Here is a 24,881-nt window from a genome sequence, read left to right on the forward strand (position 1 = left end):
ATGGCAGTTAAGGTCGGCGATGGCAATGTTTGGGCTCGAGTCAGAGCAGAGCAGCAGCTGCATGAGAGCAGCAAAGTGCTGCGGGGCTCTGGGGAATACCCTCCACTAAGCTCGGGAAAAACACACCCGCACAGTATGAAACCCTCTTAGTAAAAGAATAAACAGATCCATGCACACACTCTAGCACACAATACTAAAAACAAACATGTGCACGGATATAAAAATAAACAAACGGGGTGAAGATGCAACCTGGAGAGTACACACGCATGTGCACTCAGAAACCTAAAAAGACTGAAAACACTGGACAGTGGAGAGCACAAAATTCTCACGTTCTCAAGTTCTTTAGGCTTTCACTTAGTTAAATAAGAGTAGAGTTGCACGATCAATTGTGCAATGGATCTGCTGTCACCTTCTAAATTAATCTGCAACTACTTTGACAATCGATTAATTGGTTTGAATCAAGTTTCAGCTTCATAAAATTTGGATTTTTTCTCATCTCTTTACCCATCTATGACTGAATATCTTTGGGTTGTGGACAAAACAAGACATTTGAAAATGTCATTTTGGGCTTTCGCAAACAGTGGTTGACATTTTTCACCATTTTCTGACACTTTAAAGACGTAACTGATTGATTAATAGAGAAAAATGATCAACATATTAGTCAGCATTGACAATGTTATATTGTTAATTGTAGCGCTAAATAAATGACTTGGATGACAAACTTATCAAAATTATAGTGGAATCATTTTTTATTGACTTCATTAAAAGCAATATGTAAGAATTTTAGTCGAAAACATTCAAAAAATAACTAAATATATCAACAGAATGTCAAGTTTTGACATAATGACGTCTATGTACTGTGCTGCAGAGATGATAAATTTAGCATGCTAACCAGTTTCCCCCATCCCGTTCTGGTCCAAAGGTCCTGTGCTAGCAGTAAACACATACACTCCCCTGGTACTCCAAGTTCCAAGGCTGGACTGCTAGCTGCACAGCTAACTAAGCTAACTAGCTAACGCTAGCAGCAGTTAGCGGTTATGCTGTCCCCTAATTGCTTTGAGCATGCATTTAACAGGTCTCCAATGCGTAAATATTGCACCTTTAATTAACGAAGAAATTGTTTTTGCACCACTCCACACATACATATTTTGCCCTCTTACCTTGGCACGATCCGTTGATTTCCTCAAATCCTGTCTGGCACACACACTTCCCGATTGGCACCAGCCATTCTCCCTCTGTGCTACAATGCATCCTGGGAGGCTCATACAGAGGCAGGGAGTTGTTGACGCAGCGGCCCACTACCTCCACCAGCTGCGAGGCCTCTGAGCCGGGGATTGTGTCTTGGAACTCAGCTAAACTCTTCACCAGAAACGGGCAGCGCTTGTAGAAGACACGCACTGACACCAGAGCAATGCAGGCCCCCAAATCCTGGAAAGCCAGGTAGAAGCCCTTATGGGTTAAGGGACCTAGGTCGCGGACTTCAGTGTTGAGCTTCATCACGCGGTCCCCCAGGTCCAGCTCAGTGAAGCTCTCATCAGCTGCAATGGTGTCAATTTTGATGTATCTGCTCTCCTTCATCGCCCTGTCCTCCTCCTCCGTGATCCCAGTTCCATCTCTCATCTCTCCTTCCTCCATTTCATCCTCATCTCCGTTCGTTTCGTAGTAATACATGTTAAACGTCTCCTTGCAGGTTCCGACCCCCCCAGGCAGGCTGTTGCAGTCTCTCAACGTGAACTTGAGTTCGATGAAGACCCGCTGGGCACCCTCGGTCAGGATCCAGTTGGTGTGGAGCCAGTTGTTCTGGTTCTGCTCCATGACCCGGCACACTTGGTAGGTGTGGATGGGAGCGTAGTCCTCGTCTACTTCCCCAATTTCCTCCCACTACAGCACAGAGAAGAGGGAGGTTAATGGAGAAGAGCACAATAGTGGGGTAAGATAAAACAAGGATCACTTCCCTTTAATAATGAAGTAGTGCATGATCATGTTCTTCCACGTTAAAAAACTACCATTGCAGGTGAAAATCCATCTGATGTGACACAGGCAGAAATGTTCACTGACAAGGTATCGTTTTTTTTTAGGTTTTCAAGTTATTTTTATACATGTTGGATCAGTTCTTTCCTCACTCTCTGACGTATGAGCTGACATTTCCCCGGAGGTAAGAGCGACAGGCGACCGAATGAAACCATTTCTACCTTAAAAGGTCAAAATTTGACAAGTTGGCATTGAGACTCAAAAATCTACTTTCATACAACTTGGACCTTTAAATAAAGTTATGGATTTTTCCAGTTTTCTTGTTGGAAACATTTGGGATGATATCAATACACAACTCAACTCAACTTTAGAAATCCTGCTTTAGTAAAAAGTTGCAAATTATATTTTAAGTATCAAAAGTATTTGTTATACAGTAAATTATCGTGACTGATATGTTGTTATATATGACATTATTTTACTAAAATGTACAGTATATTCTAGTTAAAATGGAAACACTCAAAAGTAGATTATGAGTACCTCAAAACTGAACACTTCTTGAATAAATGCATTTATTTACCAGCGATGAACAAAATCATCAAACAATTTTAGATTTATATTGTCATTTTGGCATTTCTGACTCATTTATTGAGGCAAACATCTTGTAAAGCAGCTTAGGCAACATTTAACAATTGAAAACTTTGGCTCCTTTTGCTAAAGGGCTTTCCAAAAAAATAATCATTCTTAGAGTAGTTCTCAATGTAAGTACTGGAACAGTACAGTTGTGGTATCAATGCCAAAACTATAATATCTGTGGAAGTATCAGAAAATCTCAACTAATACCCACATCTGCAGAGAATTGATATCCATGGAAATGTATTAAGAATAAGCTACAGCAATGCCTTTTTAAAAGGCTTAATGGTGGCGAGTGTGTGTGTGTGTGTGTGTGTGTGTGGCTAGGTATAGATAGCAGAATAATCCTCATCCCTTCCACCTCATTTCATCCTATTGCAACAGACAGGAGAGAATGAGACAGCGTTATAGGGTATATATGCATTTACCATGAATGAGGGGTGGAGTTTGTGTCAGCGGAAAAAAGAATTAACTTAAAGGTGTTCATCTGTGCATATACTGTAGCTATACACTATGTATGTGTGCGTATATGTAAATGATTCTGTCAGTGTTCCAGCTCGTGTGTGTGAGCGTCTGCATCCATGCCTGTGTGTGTGTGTGTGTGTGTGTGTGTGTGTGTGTGTCAGACAGCAGCATTAATTCCCTCTGCAGGTCTCCTGGGACGTGGCTATTATCTGCATCACTAGCACTCTCCCATGGCTAATATGGGCGCTTCATCATGTCACCGTAATATGGCCAGAGGGACCAGACTATGATCTGGTGTTATAGCTTAATAGCCCATATTAATCAATCCTTGCTGTAGCCGTTGTATACAGCCTTCTGTCTTTGTCTTTTCCCTCTCATCGCTCTGTCTTGTTCTCCATCTGTCTTTTTTCCCCATTCCTCCCTGCTTTAGTCTGCCTCTTTTGTTTTCTGGTTATCATCATTCAGTTTCTGAACCTTTTGTGAATGAATGAAGGCATTGTCAAGTTATTAGGCAGTATGTTCTATGTTGATATGCTTATGGTGCATGTGTGTCTGTATTCTTGTATCTCTGAGAAGACAAACTTGAGTTTGAGAGTTGTAAAGTTAAGGAGGTTTCTTTCTAACAAACCTTTATTCTTCATTGTTACAGAAATAGCTTTGTTTAAAGTTGCAGTCTCCAAGAGTTCAGTCCTGGTTAATTTGGCGACACCTGTGTTTACTGGTGGTAAAAGCAAATACAGTTTAATACTGTATGTAACAATATTCAGGGCCAACAAATCAAAACTATTGTCATTTTAATAAAGAAGTCAGGTAATAATTGGTCTCCGTCAATCATTCTGTAACTGATCAGATTCTGCAAACAGCAGGGCACAGTGAAAGGAGTTGATTACCTCACTGAGAATTTGGAGGTGTGCAGCCTGTCCCCTGCAGCTCTTCATCTAATAGCTTACTGTAGCTGCTCCTCCTTGTTCAGTTACTCCCTGCAATATTTCAAACTGATCCGCTTGTCAACAAATGCGGACTATGACCGTTGTTTTGTTTTGTAGACGCATTTTTGATGAACGAGTGGTAAGCGTTAAGATCACTGACATGCACATCACATTTCCTGCGACTACCTCATAATAAAAATCAACTCATGTTTCCCTAGCCAAATGCTTTTAATGTGAAGCTGCAGCAATAGAAAATATAGTAGTCAATAGTCAATTTGCATTAGCAGCTTGAAGGTGCAATATATAAGAACGGGACACTTGTTGAAGTTAGAGCAGAGTAGCTCTAACTGTTGCTAACGGTATTCTGTTCATGACTGCTCTACTGTTAGCTTGTTAGCTCAGTTAGCTGTGCAGCAAGCTTGAGAGTATCTGGGAATGTTGAGACCCACACTCAGTTTGTGATATTGGAAATATATACAGTAAATATTACAATACTTTCATCAGTGGGCCACAGGCTCAATCGCCATTGCTTTACCACATTCACAGATAGACAGTGATTTAACAGATTTATTTTCTAGATATTATATATTCTTGGAGATTATCACTTTAAGGTTAAGGTTACAGTAAATGCATTATGTTAACGAGGGTCGTCACAAGTACACCGTAGATGCACAGACAGATCTGTGTGCGCTTGTGTGTGACTGACTCCCGATGACTCCCAGCAGACTCCAGCCCAGTTGGTCCCAGTGTAGACATTAAGCCTCTTACTGGTTAGATCACACAGATCCACCAGCCTGTTCTGAGCTTTACACAGCTTAACACACATGCGCACACACACACACACACACACACACAGACGCACACACACTAATCATTATTGGTAGCTCAGCAGGGAGTTTAACACACGACCCTCTCTATTTTTGCCTGGATCCAAATGGAGTCAGTGTTTGTGTATATAAATCTTGATTGCCATTGTTGCCACTGGAAGTCCTCCCACTCTGCAGCTCTACTGTTTTAACAGCGTTTGATTGCTAATGTAAATAGGACGTGTCACTTGCTTAAGACATCAAACAATGATCTAACATTTGCAAATAATTACTTTCTGAAATTTGCACTGAAACAAGCACTTAGCACAAGTTAGCAGGGCTAGAAATCAGACATCTTAATTATTAAAAAAAAAGGCGATTATATATTGAGAAAGGGGTTCACGTGCCTGTTTCATGGAATCTTTAAAGACTAGTGTACATGGTATTCAGGTGGTTTGGGGCCTCCAGGGTCAAACACAAAGCTCTGCACAGAGCAACATACTAACACTGCAGGGTCAGGACCACCCATGCTAATGTGAGGCACTGTAGACACAAAAGCATGCACTAATAGGATAACTTTAAAAACCTAACAACTGTTTTTATGGTCATTTTAAAGGCTCTTTGTCTCCAACTGAGTCTGTGAAGAAAGTCACCATCCATCTGTTTTAAAGATGTGATACTCAGTGAACCCACCTCACGTTAATGTAATTCACTCAACCTCTTCTTAAAGGGTCAAATTCCAAGAAAAAGAACATTTTTCCATTCGCCCCTTGTGGTATTTCTGAAGGGCAGGACATTGTTGACATGAACAAAAAATGTAATTTGCCCACATCATACCAGGAAGGCAGCAGAAGTTTCTCAACCAAATCTTTCATCCCGTGACCCCTAAAAATACAACGGCCTGCATTTTTTGGGGAGAATTTGGGTGAAAATTAGGGATGCACGATATGTTTTCTTTTTTCAGACTATAACGATATCTGACAAGTTCACATTTTTGCATTGTAAAAAGAAGTTCCTAACCTGTAGTTTATGCAAACCTGAGGGAAAGAAAGGATAAGATATGGTGAGCAAAGATGGATGAATCCACATTTCGTAGCTTTGACAAGATTTGTTTTCCTTCCTCTCTGAGCCCTTCCAGAACATGTATTGGAAATTACATGTTGTCTTCCTCCGAAACTGTAAAAAATGCTCACACTAGGGATGACATGTTTGGCTCTCTAGTCTACACTTGTGTAATAGTTGGACGCTGTGAGCCTTGAACATTTATCACGGCGTCTCCTTCGTCTTGTCTCTATTTATTGGCGGATCACAAGGCACCTTCCTGACTGCCCATGAGGACTTGTCTCCAACAGGACTTGTATTCTTGAGGCCACAAGTTCTCTCTCACACCTCTTTGTCCATCTCAGGTTGTTACTGTCAGACTGTCCTGCATTTCTCCATCTCTCTCCTATTCTCTCAACTTCTGTCTCACACCACATCTCTCTCCATGTTGTTAGAATAACCCACTAGGGGGCCTCCAGGCAAAAATGTACTTTGGCCTCCTGCTAGCTGTGATATCTTCAAGACAGACTTACAAATTACATAAAGGGAACTTACTAAGGCTTTATCAACTTCAGTTAATATTCTGCTACCGTATAAAGAATCGTTTCGTGCATCCATGGTGAATTGATGCTTTAATGTGAACAATAAAAAAGCCAAGACATTGACAGCGTCTGATCCCAATGGTATTAAATGGTCCAAATAACCAGACAGTCTTAATTTCAGTCCTCTTAGACCTTCTCACGCAGCCTTAACCTCTCTTTCACCTCTACATGGTCTTTGCCGACTTTGCTCCCTACACTGAACTGTCCCTACAGGCACCCTTCTAGCTCCTCATTAGTGTGTGTGTTTGTTTTCTTGGCCATCGTGTGTGTGTGTCTGTGTCAGTGTGTCACATCCGTCAGGAGACCCCCTGTGGCTGTGCAGAGTGCCCTCCTGGCTCTAAGTCTATAAAGCTGTCTCCAACTTATTATTACAAGCCATTACCGCTGACCGCCACGACACCGTAATAGAACTGTCCCTTTCACTCCTTAACATACAAGAACACCCCCCACCTCCATCCCTCCCTGCCCCCCTCCATCTCATTCTCTCCAACACCCTCTTCTTGTGCCTCATTCCTCTGCCTTTTCATTTCATTCATGTCTATCATCATTTTCCCTCTATGTGTCCTCTATTCTTCCGTTAATTATCCAATCTTAAGACTAACCCAGAAACACTGTTCGACGGCTTCCCCCCTTCTCTGTCTGACTTCCTGACTTCTTCCTTGTCCCCAATTCCCGCTTTCCTCCTCCTTGCCTCCCTCCTGTCAACCTTTCCTCAATAATTTCCTCCTTCATCTTAGCTCTCTCTTCTCTCTTCTGTCCATTCTTCACGGTACTATAATGTGCTTTTGGAAAAAAAGAGGCTCTGCTCTAGGCAAACACTCCTTCAACTGTTCACACAGCGGCTCCATTAGGTCCCTGACACACCAAGCCAACTGTTAGGCATCATTGGGCCATCACTGAGTGATCATTAGCCAGGGTTTTGCAGTGTGTTCAGCACCTTTGATGCTAGCCTGCCCTCATCTTTGCTAAAGTGAGTATGCTGAATCAGCAGATATAGTTGATGAAAATTACTTGTGTGACTTCACCTTATTTTTAGTGACATTTTGTTCTGGCTCAGGAAAAAGGGAATGGAAGAAGGAGTGGGTCTATGAAATTACTCATTCGCTGTTGTAGGCCACAGGGCGGGCATATAAACTCCTAACTGGTCAAATGAGGTGTCAATAGGTAAGAGGTCGGCAGCCATCTTAGGTAACTCTGTACTGCTGTTTAATGCAGTTTTGCAAATAGAGCTATTCTTTGCAGCTTTTCCAATGTGAGGATTGTAACCTGAAGAATACTGTAAGTTTGGGTTTTGGGCTGTTGCTCCAGCAAAATGAGAGAACTGACGACTTCACAAGGGACTTTTTTTATTTTTACAAGTTTTATAGACCAACTCATTTATGGATGATTTAATAAATATTTAACAGATTCATTAATAGTGAAGATATACATAAATGTAGCCCTAATTGCAATGAGATTTTCCCTTCAAATTGTTCAGCCCTGAGGTATAGCACAAACAGGAGAAGCAAAACTAAACTTCACAGTACACTTGCAACTTTTGGTCCGACATATTCTCAGCTCTTATTTTCAAGTCCATTTTAACAGAGTGCAGGGATAATGGTGGGCTAGTTTGGCTTGCTTGTCTCTCTGCAATGCTAAGTCTGAAGGTTTTTCAAAGGACTTTTACCTCTCTTGCCAGCTAAGAGCGTGGTGCGTATCAGCTGTCAGAGAGTCATCGGCTACAGCCTTTGTGCTTTCCTCTGATGAAAATTTTAACAGAAGAAGCGGTGTGACGTAAGGCGAAACAACAGGTTTCATCAGTCAGTTTTTGTCACCGTTAGATCTTTTGAGGTCAGCTTGGAGAATCAGGCCCAGTGGATATTGCCTATTAATGTTCAGATAAGGACAGAGCAAAATGGTTCTTGGGTCGGCCAGACTGATGGGAGGCAATGGAGATGGATGGATTTGACAGCAAAATATCCCCATCCAATCAATGGCACTTTCCATCCTGACTTTTCTTACTTGAGCACCCACCAAATGGCACATGATCAGTAGCCCACCCAATCTTATTTACGGACAAACACTCCTCCAATGTAATAGGAACAGGAAGTAATGGAGGTATTACATGACATAGAGTTGAAAGAAACCAAAATTCCTCAATTTTCTCCTCAGCTTCATCTTAATTTTTTGTCCCCCTTTTGGTCAAACACTACATTAATATTAATGCTCAGGAAGCAAACATTCATTAACCAAATGAAATTCCAATTATGACTTTTTAAAATACCACCAAAATAAAGTGTCTTCTTACTATAGCTCAAATGTAGAGCTTCAAGCAACTCTCATGAACTTTGGTGGTTGGTTTCTTCCTAATGATGCTGTTTTCTGTATCCAAAATATAACTTATGAATAATGTCCAACATTACATCTCTACACAAATGCTAATTAATTGCACTAAAATCTGCCAACAACCATTTGCAGCTCTCGGTCTCTCTCCAATTCTCTCCACCTCTCCAGTTTAACCTGCTAGAGGACCAGGAGGCCTCCTGCTAGCCACAATATCTTTGAGAGAGACTCCAAATGTCTTTTCTTTTTTTTCTTTTTTTTTAAAATGGCATTTCTTAGGGCTTTCAGTATATATCCTGCTTCTGTATAAAGAGAAGAGGAGCCTCAACTCTGAACTCAAAAGTTCAAGGAGCTCATCATATATGACGAGAGGCTTTCCAGTGACAACTTAAGCTCTTAAACCAAAATATTCATGTTTTACAATCAAAAGTCTTCACTTTCAGGCAACTGTGTCAGTGTCGTGCTGTTCATTGAAACGTGTCAAAACTTCAAGGTCATCCGTCAAATTTCAAGCACCTATTCTACTCCATCTCATTTTTTTGCCTCAATGTATGTTTCAAGAACTTTCAAAGCACATCGAAGCTTTTGGAAGAGAAAAGCAGCAACAGAGAGAAGATGGCGCGATAACAAAGACAAGCAGATGACAAGAATGAAAGGAAAAATGGGGATAAGGAGTAAAATGAACATTGAGGGACCAGGGAGGGATGGGAGGGACAGAGAGGAGAGCTGAGCCAGATCAAGAAGTGAAGAATGAGGGGAGAGACGATGATGGGGATAGAGGGGGGTGGAGGAGGAGAAAATGAGGGATGAAACAAACCATCTGGAACATGAGACAGAAAAAAAAACTTCTGTGCCTCCTCAACATCTTATTTAGCTATAGAGAACTGCTGCCAAGTGTGAATGTGTGTTTGTGTCCATGCAAAACAATGCTGGCGAATGGGTTCATTCGTATAAATACCGAGCATTATATGAAATATAATAGCCATTAACGATAATGTCTGTTATTTAAAACTGCCAAACAGGAAATACACTTTTTAATTTCATTATTTTGTGAGAAATGATTGCCATTTCAGTGTCAGACAAAGTTATTACCAAAAAAAGGCATTTTTTTAATAAAAACATATCGGCTAAAAAGTAAGGATGCCATAATGAGATCCTTACATCGTCTTATCACGTCTTTTGTTTTCTCTCCCTCCGCCTACCCTGAATGCACTTATTTATGCAGTTGCATTGTAGAGCCTAAACACCATAATCACATCTTCATTAATATGATTGCGCATACGGCTGCTTTTGTCAGCACTATCTCTCCCATCTACATACAGCCACAGAGTGGGCCGTGATTTGAATATCCGGAGCTGAGGAAGCGCCATGGTCAGCACTATCGGTCTGGCTTGTATAGCTGCATATTTGCCAACAGGAGTTGTGAGTATATGAGAGATTTTCCATGTGGATCAAATGGATGCACAAATGAATTCCTGTTCAGCACTATCTACCCCCAGGAGGTTGGGGAATAACATTTTTCCCACAGAAAGGTGGCAGATTCGGCTGTGAACTACTGTCTCATGAGTCGAGGTAGTGTTGAAACTCCAGAATACATTAATATTTTTTTTTTTTTCCTTTTTCATTAAAATACACTATAAGATACCATGAAATAACTATTTTCCAACTCTACTAAGTCATCCTCTAATTAGACTGGGAATACTTGCAAATGGAAACTCAATTCCTGGCTTGATATATTCCGTGGTGACTTTCAATATCTTATTCATGAATTCAATTTACCCTGATAATGATCTGAGAGTTCTTGGAAATTAAACGGCCTTTAACCTTGATTAAACAAATGAAGAGTCTGTACTTCAGGGTAAAAAATATGTTACAGGTGTCTTTTTTATACACAGTAAGTGAGCTCACCACATAAAGTGGCAGTATTGTGCTTATAGTAGCTGGTTATTTGTTTTAGATGGACAAAAAGTTTAATTTTGGATTTTGTCTTGGATGTGTTTTAATGTTATAAGGTGTATTAACTAAACTAATCTATATACCTGTACTCATTTTAGGAAACCAATCAGTGGACAATGACACTTCAGGTGTCATTGCAACAGCTTTGACAATATATATTAAGTATTCGTCAAATTTGAGGCTTGTGTCTGTGAAATTGTAGCAACAATTAACATCTAGTAACACCTTACAAATACTCACCCCATTCTTCGGATAGGCCACCCATCCGAGGTCTCCCATCACGGAGCGAGAATCCAGCAGGTTCACTGTTGAAGGATTAAAGACACAGACAGTTTTAAGTATTCCTCAATCAAACAATCTAAACAAAAGAGACCTCATACTAAGATTTTGAGTTCCTCATTCTGTAACCCAGCTTCTAACACTCTCATCGTGTGTTTCCATTTAGAAATACTGGTCAAGATCTTCTCATTTACTACTTTGACAAAGATAAAACCTGCTGACTGCTGCGCAGACTGATTTGAATGAGAGTTTGAGACTTTCTTAATCACAAATGGAACATTGGAAGCACTCATTCACAATAGCTGCAACCCGGGACGCGCAGGCATCCACACACTCAGGCATTAACATGCACACAACCGCCTAGACACTGTCTCAAGGACAGAAAGTTGTGGTTGCTGTTGGTTGACACAGCTTTGTGGACCAATGAACGGAGAGATTTTTGTGGAGAAATGAACTGATGAACCAATAGAAGGAGCAATGAAAAAGGAACTCTGCTTTGTCCAATGCCTCCCATAAGACAAGAGATAAACTTTGCTTTTAACAACGTGTTTACATGTGCATGATGGAGAAATGATAATTCAATAGAGAACATGCAGTTACCGAGCAAATATATCGCCATCCTGAGTGTTTATGACAAACGGTTCATGAGTTATGAAAGGCCAAATTGCATCTGTATGCCTTTCCACAAAGTTCAGTCATGTTACATAAATCCATTTAGAAGGTATGCACCTTCTTGTTATACACCTCCCACTGCCACACCCCCTTTTTAGCCTATTTGAATGAGCAGTTAATCAGCTGTCCTTTGGCTCGTGACCAACCGATACACAAAATCTTGTGCAAGTCTGTGAATCCATTTAAAAGTTAGGCTCCTTTCTGTGATAGGCCTAGCCAGTTGGCATGAACACAAACACACCTTCACACACACTTGGCCTCCATGCCAAATTGCAGCATCCTATGGCGAAATGTGTGGCTGCCAAAGGGTGGGGAAATTTTTGTAGATGGACGGACTGTCCTGGTCGCAGCTTAAAAAATAAGTTTTTGTCTGTAAAGACAGAAATTCACCCTGATCTGTTCCTCGGCCCGAATATAATGACAGGTAGTGCAACATAATTTCTATTCCATTTCTTCCCTGAATTTTGGCGTCTCTTTTATAAGCTGAAAGAATAAAGAGCTCTCCATTTCCATTTGTACACTAAACTGGTATTCAATGAATAGCAGGGATTTTTGTGCACAGTAGTTTAAATGCCAAGAGTCACTTCATGAGTCAGAGTTGACATAACACTTGGCATGGCCTGGAGAGTTGCGCTAAGTGGCCATTATCTATTTACAACCCTTTGGTGGAACTGCACATTTGTGAATGTTGTTGACCAAAAACTGCCACTCAACCCCAACAGTGATCTCAGCTCATAGTGATCCATTAGAATCCTCCTTTCCCAGCCTCTTTGATGAAAGCTGTCAAGTGCAATTACCTGACCACTGCACTCCCCGAAAACATGTTTCCATTTCCTCTTGTGCAGCACTGGTCAAATTCTAGTCCTCTGAGTTCTGTCTTATGTTCCCAGTCAGTGTGTCCACATATGTCTCCACCAACTTACAAAGGCAACTGTAGGCTCATAGAGGAGTTGTTGGACGCATTTAGAAGCACTTGACCAAAGTCAATGCAATGAACCTCAAAGCTTTTCTCTGATGGCTCTGTGGCTTAACCTCTGACTAAAACAGTTTGCAACAAAGGTAAATGCCATGTGTGAGTCCTATAGAATCAACTTGGATTCCAGCTTGAAGTCTATGTTTCAGTTATGAAAAAGTGAAAACACCATTTTCACAGACACTGAATACAGTAAATCACATCAATGGACATATGGTGTCTTTCAACAGCTTTATGAATCATCTGAGTTGGCCATGACTCGACATGCTCATAAAGACGACCAAACTTCTGTCAGGCCGGAGTTCAGTCGTCTTTTTCGCATCTATGATAACGTATGGCTTGTTCTGTGTCTGACACATTGTGTACTCAAACAATAAAAGAGAAAGTCCAACTGAATAATCCACTGTCAAGGTTTCCATCTACATGAAATGGGAGCAGAATAAGAGCTAGACATTGGAGCAAAGCAACATCTGTTACATTCTAGAAATCTTCTTTCAGAATCTCTCCAGTATATTTAACCAACTGGTGTCACTTGTAAATTCACAAATCTTAAATCCATCGCAATTCTCTCTTGAACGACTATGTCTCTTTGCTAAATAATCGGACACTTTAAACCCAATTCTTGACTTTCTGACGTTCCTTACGTTTAAACCAACCGGATGGTAAGTCGTTACGGACATACACATGTGCATCGTGTTTATTTTCAAAGTTGGGCTTTTTCTTAAGTTTTGGTGAGCATGGCTGAGCTTGAGCAAGCATATCGGAACTAACTAATCTGTTTATTTTAATTATGGATCATTACAAATATGCCATGTTTGCCAGGACTGCGTCAAGAAGCATATATAATCATTTGTAATTACATTGCGGTCCTCTGAATTAGAATCAAATTGAATTGTGGGGCGCCTAGAAATTCACACTCCTATAATTAATAGCTTTCTTCCTAACTTGCAAACATTTTTCCATAAGTGTCATATTATTTCTCCATAAAATCTGCATTTAAATTTGTATGCAAATAACTACTAGTACTGTCTTTTCCACGGCCCAACTGTTGCCCCATCCTCTCTCTTCCCTTGGAAAGAAAAAGAATCAGAAATGAGCCAGGTTGATAAAAATTAGAATATCTTCCTTCACCCTGCAAGATTTCTGGGCACTTAAGTTGAAGTGTTACTTCTTGCTACAGTTTGGAGCTGCCAACTGGAAAACTTTCCCAGTGAAACATTAACGCAGAACAAACACTATTACTGCCCGTAAGAGCTTTAATCAATCATCAATTAATCTCATAAATGCTATCCATACCTTAAACCAGCTGTTGAGTACAGTATTTTCAGTCACATGTCCCGTGATAAGCCACGTTATAAAACAGCATTATGAACCCTGCACCAATGTCAACAAAAGAACAGACATCCGCAGCGCGAAGGTGGAGTAAGCAGAACCAAACATGAAGCGAGAGCTATACAGTAACAGCGACACACTCGCTCTGCAACCCCTCCCATCACACACACACACACACACACACACACACACACACACACACACACACACACACACACACACACACACACACACTACTCTATCTAGTCTTACTGTCTCCACCGCTCTGCAGAGAATAATAAAAGATGTCCTTAGGAGGCGATTAGACAACTAATTAGGCCATAAAGAAGTGATAAGTGATGCTGAACTAGATCACAAGGGATGCGTTACCTCTTTCACTCTCTGGCGCGCTCTCCAAGGATCAAACCACCTAACAAGTTAGAGCTCAGCCGTGACAATGATCTACAGAACTTATTATTAAAAGTCATCACCGCCGAACGGAGGGAGTGATTTAAAGGTTTGCCGTGACATTACTTCAAGGATACTCTAAGTATTTCACATATGTTGAGGAGAAAGTGGATTTCCAGCACGGGGAACACAAGTGAATGTTTGAGAATGTGTTAGTGAAAACTTGACCCTCAGCGATCATTAATACAATCTCCTCTGAAACCATTTCTTTTGAAACCAATGGTTAAAGTGTTAAACTTTTAATTTCCTCAACACATTTGCCTCTTTTGTTCTCTTTTAGCCCGTCTGTACTTCACAATGTTTGACTGTGGCGTTTAGATGTTAGCCCGGATCGCTTTGGGCTTATTGGCCTTATTCTCTCTCTCTCTCTCTCTCTCTCTCACACAAACACACACACACACACACTTCTTTCAGGCCATTTACCGCAATTAACTCAAATCCACCGTCCTTGTTTGACCATTACCAACGAAAAAGCAAAGCAATTGGGTTTTAAACTCCCCAAAGCGTAGGCTCACACACTCTCATCACCCTCATTAGTCAGACATTATTATTAATCGAGCACAATAACAATCTCTTAAACAGATGTGAGGCATCTGGCTCTGTGTCAAGATGCTCTCAGAAATTAAGGAATTTAAATAAGAATGGATCTGCTTCAAGGGAGGAAATTAATCAAGGTGGCGCAGTGTGTACAGTTTTCCTCTGCGCTGTTCATCAGTGGTGGAGCCTCACTGCAGGAGAACTGTGCTCACTGTTCGAGAAATGTTCATAAAATTTAGAAGACATCGGGACTTTTCTCTGTTCACTTTTTTCCCAGGGAAGTTGGGGTACAAACTGAGATGCAAATGAAAGGTGAACTTCATTTTGAAAAACAGCATGCAGCCTGGTAGGATTTTACTCTCATAACAAGACAAAAACTGAGACGGGCAAGTGGCCAAAGTCCCCAAAGATTCCTCGAAGTGAGCTGAGAAATGGTTTAATTTCACGTTTTCAATTACAATAAATTAGCCCAATGAGAGAAAAGCGGTTATTTTAATTATGAGCTTCACTCTCCTCTCCAATTATGCACACAATGTACGATGAGCCATTGCAATGCAAATAGGTGGCAAATGAATGTAAAATGTGTGTTGAGTGGCAGCCTCTGGCTTCGTAAGAGGTTGGGTGTTTCACAGTTTTATCTGATCTGTTTTTGCGAGTAGAACTTTGTGGTTTTCCATTCAAATTTGAGAGAGAACACAAATAAAAGAGTTTTTTAAGAATGTGCTGCCGCGGAGCAAAACAGTTGACAGGTCTGATGAATGAGGACCGCAAGGAAAACAAATGTGGATGTGCTTTTGAGGACTTCCCTCTGTCTCTCTTTATTCACCGCAGTCAGAACACAAACTTATGATCTAGTCTGCCATTGATTCACAGATCGCACAGCCTGAAATTTGGCTTTAATGTTGAGTAAAATGGTGAGCTTGTTAAGTGAAGTGTTAAGTATTTTTAAATTGGCATTGGTGCTAATAATAAGAAACAGGATGAGTAATTGTTTGGTCAGATTTTGAGTAAAACACTTCTTTTCAAGGGACTTTGGTGGAACTTGTATGCCAGTTTGCACCAGTATATCTCATGTAGCGCAAATACAAATGTCCAAACCCCCGCTGCAGTAATTGAATTCAAAGGACACTGACACAAAGAGGTAACATATGTATTGTAGGTGAACTTTAACTATTCGATATGTTGCCAAGGATGCCCTGCAAACCCCTCCAGGAGTGTCCCATGGTCACACTTTTGTGAATCTAAACTTTGACCAAATAAATCTGCCATGTGAAGAATAAGCAGGTTGACGAATGTCCTCCCTTTCCCGGATAATGCCGTCTATTAGCCGCAAACAATGGCATTCATCTCCAGCTATTAAAATCCTGCTCAGCGTGCGGACAATAGCGTGGGAACAATATTTGACGCTCTGTTTCATAGATTTTACTATTTTTCCTTTTCTTGTTTTGAAACTACTTGTTTTTATTTGGCATTTAGAAGGGTGGTGCAGGTGCATTACTTCAGCTCAGTTGAAAATGGATTAGTTAAACAGTTTGCCACCCAGTGCATGCATATGGAAGGATTTGCGCCAACTGTGAGTGGTACCAAAATAAACTGTTAATATCTAACAAGATAAGCAACACTACTGCAAGAGACTACCCTCTGAAGTCAATGGCTGTCAGGCAGGTCAACAGGATTCAGAGGTTAACAGGATTCAATCCACATCTTTAAAGACAGAATGACAGACTGGACTCGCAACCTTTGAAAGCATGAAGAGAAAAATGACAATAGTCATTAAATTCTCATTATTTTAAGGGATGAAAAAACTGTGAGCTCCATTAAAACTCACTATAACACAAACATGGGAATTCCAATCGTGATTTTTTTTTTTTTTTGTCTTTTATTCTAAAATATCATAAAGTGCATTAAGGTCAGTGTCAACTCATCTGTATGAGCACCTTGCAGCACAGGACACCGTTAAAAGATCATTCCGGTGATTTCTGCAGCGCACTGTGCGTCTGTCGGCGCTGCCAAGTCCTCAATGGACTGCTTATCTGGAGAGACGCATGTTCCGTTCAAAGGTCCTCTTTTATTTCAGCCTTTGCCGTTTCGGAACACACAGTAATTACAGATTTAATGGACACCAATGTCATAAACATTATCAGCTCAAATTAATTTTTATTGGCGACCTCCTCTTTCGGTCAAAAGGCGTCGGAACCGTGCAGTCAGCCGACGGGCACCAGCGCTGCCAGACGGACCTTTAACCGGCCACACTTGTCAGTGCCAATTAAAGCCCCGTCGTGCACCAAGCGGCGGTGTCATCGACCCAAAAAGTGTCTCTGTGCGTGTTTTACCTTCGTTCGCGGGGATGCACCACGCTCCGAGCAATGCCAGGCTCCAAACCCACGTCCATGCCACCAGCCGAATGCCACAACTCCACCAGCGAGATTGCATGGCGCATCCAAAAAACAAAAAGCGGTACCAGGGGGGCAGATTTTTCCTAAACAACAGCAGTTTCGGTCAGCATAAAGCGGGGTGCCGTGATGAAACCATCTGTATCGTTACGCGTCCGCTCGGAGAGAAGGGAGCTCATACTATGCGGCGGGTGGAGGAAGGTACTGAGGAGCTGAGTGCGCTCCGGGTTTGGGGAGGCGGGCAGCGCGCCGACGGGGGGGCGGAGTGAAGCGCCAGGCTCTCCAATCACAGACCCTCCACAGGTGAACCCCACCGCTGCGGGGCTCGCTTCCCCGACTGATAATCGATTACTCCTCACTCGTCACCACTTCCAGATGTAACTACATTACTTTATAGCGACTATTAATCTTTCCCCTCTCGTTGCATGTCAGCACAAGCGACTAAGTGATGAACTGAGTGAGGCTTGTTACTTAAAAACCTCGTCACCATATGGCCAGCCATTTAAAGATCATTTAATTAGCTTATATACACGCCCCCAGAATAAATTAGAGGATGAATATCATGACTTAAACATGATCTAACTCTTGATTATTGTTTAATCCCACAAAATGGGTATTTTACGATCAATAAATGTATTACCAATCGGATTAGAAATAGAATTAAAGGAACAGTTCACTCAAAAATTAAAATCATTGTCTGCTCAGCCCCAATGCCGCTGGAAAGTCAGGTGAAGTTTTGTGGTCCATAAATAATTCTGGAGCTTCACAGTAAAACATCTTTGCAGCATTCTCCTAAACAGTTGAAGTAGATGGGGACTTGTTTTAAAATGTAAATAATTAAAAATAAATAAAAAGCGCTACAGCTCATTCGGCATAATCCAAGTCTCAAGAAAAGCCCCCCAAGATCTCAAATTGATTTGAAAAGACGTCATCTACACCCCCTTTTTAAGCTTAAATCTTCACTGTAGCTGCTAAGCCGAAAGCATTAGCGTATCCCATCTGAAATGGGTGCATAACGTCTTTTTTCAGGGCTTCCAGAGACTTGGATTACACAGGATGAGCCGTATGAAGCCTTTATATATCTTTTTTTCTTTAAAAAAACAAAAAAACAAAAGTCCCCATCTACTTCTGAACACTGCCACTTTGCTCACGAAGCTCTGGGAATTTTGTCTGGACTACAAAACTTCACCTGACCTTCCATCGGCACAGGTGTGAGTAGATAATGACTGAAGTTTCATTAGTGGGCGAACCTTTCCCTTAACCATATCATGACCTCACGCGTTTTACTTCGGAGCCTAACATTTCATCTGTAATTGGAACATCACTTACATGATGCCACCTCCATCCCAGGAGCTTATTGCTCAGCTATGAATGCAAAAGCAATTCCCCTGTAGGAAGCAATAACATGTCATATTAGGGGTGAAAAGACTGTAGAGAAAGAGATGGGTATAGTAGAGATGGGCCCAACAGCCATGTAAATAATCGCAGATGTAATGCTGTTATTTGCCATTTAGCAGCAGTGGCCGTGCAGCACCGTACCACCAGCATTAAAGGAAAGAGGTATGAACAGAAAGTGAGCAGCCAGGCAGCAGTTTGTGTCTCCCTGTGTCTTTTTCAACGTTTGTTGTGGGCTTTACAGACAACCTTAGGCTGTATGAATATCTATTTATACTGTGTGTGTGTGAGAGAGAGAGAGACTTGAGGATGTAGTCTTGCCTTACTGTGATTTTCAAACCACACTCTTCATCCAGTATCCCCTTCTGCAAACCACAGGTTTCTTTATGTTTCAACTTTGTGGATTTCTATAACACTTTGGATCTAGTTATGCATCTTAAAAATGTCCTAAAAGTAGCTAAAAAATCCTGATTGAACTTCTCATGAACATTCTCATTTGAAAATAACATAATTCCTATTGCAGAAATGTTGATCTGTGGTTGGCTGAAACGTACAATGGCAACATTTTATTAAGGCAACATGGGCTGTCGTTGTCCACTAGAATTGATCTTATCCCTTTGCTTTTTAAACTATTTTTGGGGAAACAGACAGAAGGTTAAGACATGCAACAAACGTCCCTTTCCAGTATTAAACACTGGACAGCGTGGTTATATGGTATGCATCTTAACCACCAGGACGCCGCTATAATCCTCTTTCTATTCAAGAGTGGTCACCAAGCGAGGTTATGTAACAGCCTCTTTTTTGGGGGGGCAGGTCAGCAAACTCTACAGAGTGTATTACAACTCAATACTTATTTATTTTAAAAGGCATTTTTGTGTTGTCATGCTTTCAACAAGCTATTTTTATTCAATTGCATGTTTTCACTTGTATCAGTAAACCACCGTGTAATCCTGGTTCTGAAACTTAAACCTTTCCTTGCTTACTTGCACGTATTTGTCTATTACGGTAGTGGCATTCAGTTGTTTCCCATCATGACTAAGTATCTGCAGGTTTTCAGGATGTGATCTCACCAAATAATTAATTATTTAAAAAACCTAAATTTGATTATTTGGATTGTGGTCATAGGCTTATCAGGGTCAGTTGATGTGTTGCCCCAGGACAAACTGGAGCAGCCCAGACAGAAACAGTTAGACAGTTAAATGTGCCCATAAAGGCCCCTGTGAACAGTGTACTGTAGGTGCACACATCTTTGAAGTGTGAATCTGTATTAAATATATACCCGCACCCCCTGCCCGCTCTCACTGCAGCTGTGAATGAATGACAATTTGTTCTTTGCCTGCTCTCTGGTTAAATGTGTGTTGAAGTAAAACACTTTCTCTTTTTTTCTTGCCTCCTCCTGTTACAGTTAAAGCTGTAAATAAGTGTTTTATCATCGTCATGATTCCTCAGAGTGTGTTGAATCAATTCATATTTTCAGGATCATAAAATTGTAAGTCGTCGTTTGATGATTCAGTAATGGTATCTTGGCCTCCATTTCTCTTCAATCTTCTTTTCTGTCATCCTGCTCCGTCTCTTTTGCTTTCTCCCTGTTATCTACACACATATACGATGATGAACACACTCTTTTTCTCTCTTTTCTCTCCAGGCCCTTTTCTGTCTTCATCTTTATTTTTCCTTTATTTATTTTTTTAAAGTCTCCCAGTTTTTGCTGTCTCCCATCCTATTTTTTTCTGCCTCCCTTTTGCTCTCCGTGGTGCAATTAGATTCTTTGATCACTGAGGGATTCAGGGTGATATTCCTGTGGCTCACCCTGCTGACACCTCCCACGCTCCTTGTGTACACACACAGACACACACATACATACAGGCACGCATACATACATGTGTTGTTCATCGCTCACTCTCCCGAGATAGAAACACACATTCAGGTCTTCAGAGACCCCACTGCGACCTTCCTTGTTAACCGCTATAAATGCACAAATCCTCGCCTCCTATTTTCGTCGCAGAATTTCACATCTTCAGATCTCTAATGTTGCCTCTTTTACAGTACGTGCTGAACATGGTTTGCCAAGCACAACCATAACTGTAGGTGTACTGGGTGTAATGCCAGGCTGCTGGTGGTGATGGCGGTGCATTGTAGACGTGTAGGGGTCTGATCAGCACTGACAGCGGGTGTGGAGGTGGTTCTGGGATGCCAGAAACTGTTGTTGTCTCCTGGAGGTGTCGTCGGCTTAATTCTATAAAATGTCTGCGGAGGAAAGTGCAAAAAAAAAAAAAAATCCACCCCCGAACCTCAAAACAGCCCCAAACACGCAGCCATCAGTGACGCCTCTTCTAATCTTGCTGAGTAGTTTTCATCTTCCTTTGAGTGTTTGTTAAAAGGGTGGATGATGTGACGTCACTTTTAGATATTTCCAGGTGTATCTGTGACGTTTCTCCAGTAGTATCATTTGCAAATCTACCTTGATGGAAGGTTAGAATAGAATGATGGTTGAAAAGACTCAAACTCACTACAAAGTAAATGATGCAGGATGTGGGGAGAGGATACATCAGAGAACCAAACTGCAACATATTATCTTCTTCAAACGCATTAAACATCAGAAACCAAAGATCTGAACATACAAGCTAAGTGTATCCAGTGATGGCACTATTAATATTCTTTTACATCATTCCTCGCATTCGCATGCCCCCATTTTTGCATTAGCAGAACCCATTTTGGAAGAAACACACTGTATTTGACACATTGTTCATACTGTGCGTCTGCAAAAAGTCCTCTAGTTGTAATTTGTTAGTCCTACTATATTGACATGTGGAAACCAAAGTATAGTTATGGCGAACTACAGATTCGGAGCTGCATTCATTGAAAATCTGAATTTTCCAGTCCAACATCCATTCACCTTTTAGCTCCAGTTTGGTCTCCACCAACCTCAACATATTTTGCTCTTTAGCTGCAAAATGCTCAAAGTTCACCAGCTAGTTTCTCTTTTTTTTCCTTTGTTGCAGGGCAGGTAGCATACAGTTGATTCATCTGTGGTTCTTGCTGCTGGCTTTGGCCAAAAAGGATGGTTATAGTAAAGTTGTAGTATAGTAAAATTAAGACAAACTGCAGAGTAAGGTGATAACTGTCTGTGGGTATGTCACTTCAAGTGACCCCGGCTTTGATCAATTTTATTGAAAAAAATAATAATATAAGCGTAGTTAGTGTACCACATTAATAACTGTGATTCCCAGAGAAGGCTTCTTTCATCAAAGCATCCCTAGTGGCATAACATCAAACATGCTGTTAAATAAACAACAAAATGAAACACCAATAATAATGTAAATGATGTAATAAGGATGTAAAATGTCAAAATCGGCATGTTTTTTGAGAGAAATTTCCCCCTTATCTTTGTTGGTAAAATGTCTCTGTAGGTTTTTTTCACTGCAGGACACAGCACCATATTAAAACATTTTCCAAAACCAATAGTTTGGCGCAATCAGATGTGATGGTACCTTGGGGGCTGAACAGTCAGCTGTGATTTTGTGTCTGCCCACTCATGACAGTAGGGGAGGGAAATGGGAAGGCAAGGTCAGGCTAGGTCAGTAGACACACATGCAGACACACACATACACACACACACACGCACACACACACACACACACACACACACACACACACACATACACATTTGTAGCAGGGAGTACCTTGTTGTTGGCAGTAAAGATACCTCTGTCTGGTGCAGAACAAGGAAGTCAAACCGACTCAGTCCTCCAGCTGAGAAAGTCACTTCACATGAAACACATGAGCACACACAAACACACACACACACACACACGCAAAAGACGAAAAAAACATGACTTTTCAGTACATACAGCATATTCTTGCGTTTACTGAAAGGTCATTTTACATTTACTTTACTGACAGAAAATAAAAACGTCCCAAACTAAATCCAAGAAAATTATTCTTGTTTTTTTTTTCTTCAGTAAAATAAGCATTAAAGCATTTATTTTGTATTTTCTTTGTCCATCCCTCGGGAAAGGGTAAAGCGTGATGGTGAACTGATATTTTTGATTGACCAGACCACACAGCCCTGAGGAGAAACTGAAATACATGAGTAGTTGAGGACCCCACCCCCCTTACACACACACACACTGCACCCCCATTCCCAAAATAATCAGCTTTGGGGCTTGACCAGCTGGCCTCTATTGGATGGAACTCTGGGATTTTCCAGAGTGCCATGGCAATATATGGTGAGACACTGAATAGGCCTCCAGAGCACTGACTGCTTTATTACAGTTACTCAGATGCTTTTAGATGCTCTTTCCTCTGAAGCTCTGGGACCATCAACACGGTGGGTTGAAACTGTGAAAATGCAGCTCATTTTGCTCATCATGCCTTATTCTCTGCCATTATCCCTGAATTTGGTGGACGTGACAACTTTTTCCATGAAATCGGCTGTCAGCATTTAGAGAAGTTTACATCTGAATTTGCAGTTTGAGTTAAATTAACTGGAAAAAAGCTGAATCCAACACTTCTTTGCCACTTTGAGCCTGAATGAATTATATTTGAGTGGCGTAGCAGATGAAACATTTCCAAACCAGATTCGAGGTGTTCCAAAGAGGATGATGGCCCATTTCAAGGCAGACGTTTTGGCATTTCATTGCAGGAGAAACATGTGTCTAATTACTAACATGAAGGATGGCTGCATTCCCTTCAGATGTCCCAATTTCAAGGCCCTGCTATTGTGCATGCCGGCTCACTGGCATGGCTTACTGAAGCACTTAAATGAAAATCATTTATTTTGTGAGAGACACTTGTGTTTTTCAGGACAAGCAAAAATACCTCCCCATGAATAAGGCATAAATGCAGTGTTCTCAGGTGTGTCAGAAAGAGATCTTGCCCAGATCGATGCACTGGAAAATACTGGTTGGTTGGGTTGACTGTTCATTGAGGAGACAAGAGGTGATCACGGACAGTGGTGTTCAACCTTTTCAAGTTGCAAAACCCCTAAAAAAACACATCTAAATACATTTTTCATTCATACAAAAACAACTGAATAGGTCAATTACCAGCGACTCCCAAAACGGCATTTATCACAGTTACAGGCACAGCGACAAGTGCAACAGATGTTCGTTGTACGCTCGCAGTTTGGTTAGGTTTAAGCCCTAAAACTACTTGGTTAGGTTCAGGAAAAAAATGTGGTTTGACCTTAAATGACTATGTACTTCTTTAACTTCTATTACAAATGTACCTATGTTACGTTATGTATGTGACGTCACTTCACGTCATCGTTAGTAAGTTAAAAGAACCAACCGCTGAGTTCTGGTTTCACAGTGGACACCAACAGCAGTCTTCTGAAATAAAGTCCTGTGCCTGTTTTGGCCAACCATCCAACCTGACCTCCTCCCTATATGGACTTTTTATACTATTTCACCTGACTCCCCCCTTTGCTGCTATAATCATTGCTAAAGCCACTGGAGGTCTCTGCCTCATAAGAAACGTAGATAGGGGTTGTAATAAGCTGCTTTTATAGTCAACCTACCTATATGCTAGTTTGTGTGATGAGGACTGGCCTTTGGTTGGTGTTCACAACCTCCCCGACTTTTAACTCACAACATCCTCAAAGCGCTAAAATGAAACACACTCAGTAAAATCTATTCTATGGCAAATAATATCACTGGTACAGGCGATACAAAACTATCCCTCAGTCTGAAATATGTTATTTCATATTTTCCTCCAAAACCAACCCTTGGAAATTCACTTGCGATCCACTTGGGATAAATGTTGGCAATATACGCTTCTGCAAATATATTGAAGCTCCACGTTTGATATGTTTGAACTACAAGTTCAATTTTTGAAGTTAATGCTGTGACTACCCTGTGCTTAATTATTTGTTCAGGCACAAAAACCACTAGGTTAGGGTGAGGGTTAGGAAAACGTAGTATTTTAGCTTACCTGGTGCTGTCACCAGAAACACGACTGGAAAATGTCCTGAGATCCCATCCAAAAAATCTTGTGGTTTCATGCTTACAAATGTTGAAACATTGTCGTGAACAGTGGTCTCTCGCTTGGCAGCAAACACCATCAACTTCTACTCTTGACGTTTAAAGTCAGCTAATATACATGTAATCTGAACATGATATGATACATAG

The 24,881-nt window shown here is 41.0% G+C and overlaps 1 protein-coding gene across 1 annotated transcript in view; it reads right to left on the reverse strand.

Annotated features, from left to right (window-relative positions):
• Positions 1-17,485, reverse strand: part of LOC141006034 (ephrin type-A receptor 5) — a 69,952-nt gene extending 52,467 nt beyond the window's left edge. Inside the window, exons 1-3 of the mRNA XM_073478127.1 lie at positions 17,296-17,485; positions 10,963-11,027; positions 1,161-1,881 (exon numbers count right to left, since the gene is read on the reverse strand). Coding sequence (XP_073334228.1) covers positions 1,161-1,881; positions 10,963-11,027; positions 17,296-17,395 — 886 coding nt within the window. The 5' untranslated portion in view covers positions 17,396-17,485. The remainder of the gene's footprint in view (positions 1-1,160; positions 1,882-10,962; positions 11,028-17,295) is intronic.
• Between the last annotated feature and the right edge of the window lie 7,396 nt (positions 17,486-24,881).

The sequence above is a fragment of the Pagrus major genome, chromosome 12, assembly GCF_040436345.1.
Source record: "Pagrus major chromosome 12, Pma_NU_1.0".
Classification (NCBI taxonomy): domain Eukaryota; kingdom Metazoa; phylum Chordata; class Actinopteri; order Spariformes; family Sparidae; genus Pagrus; species Pagrus major.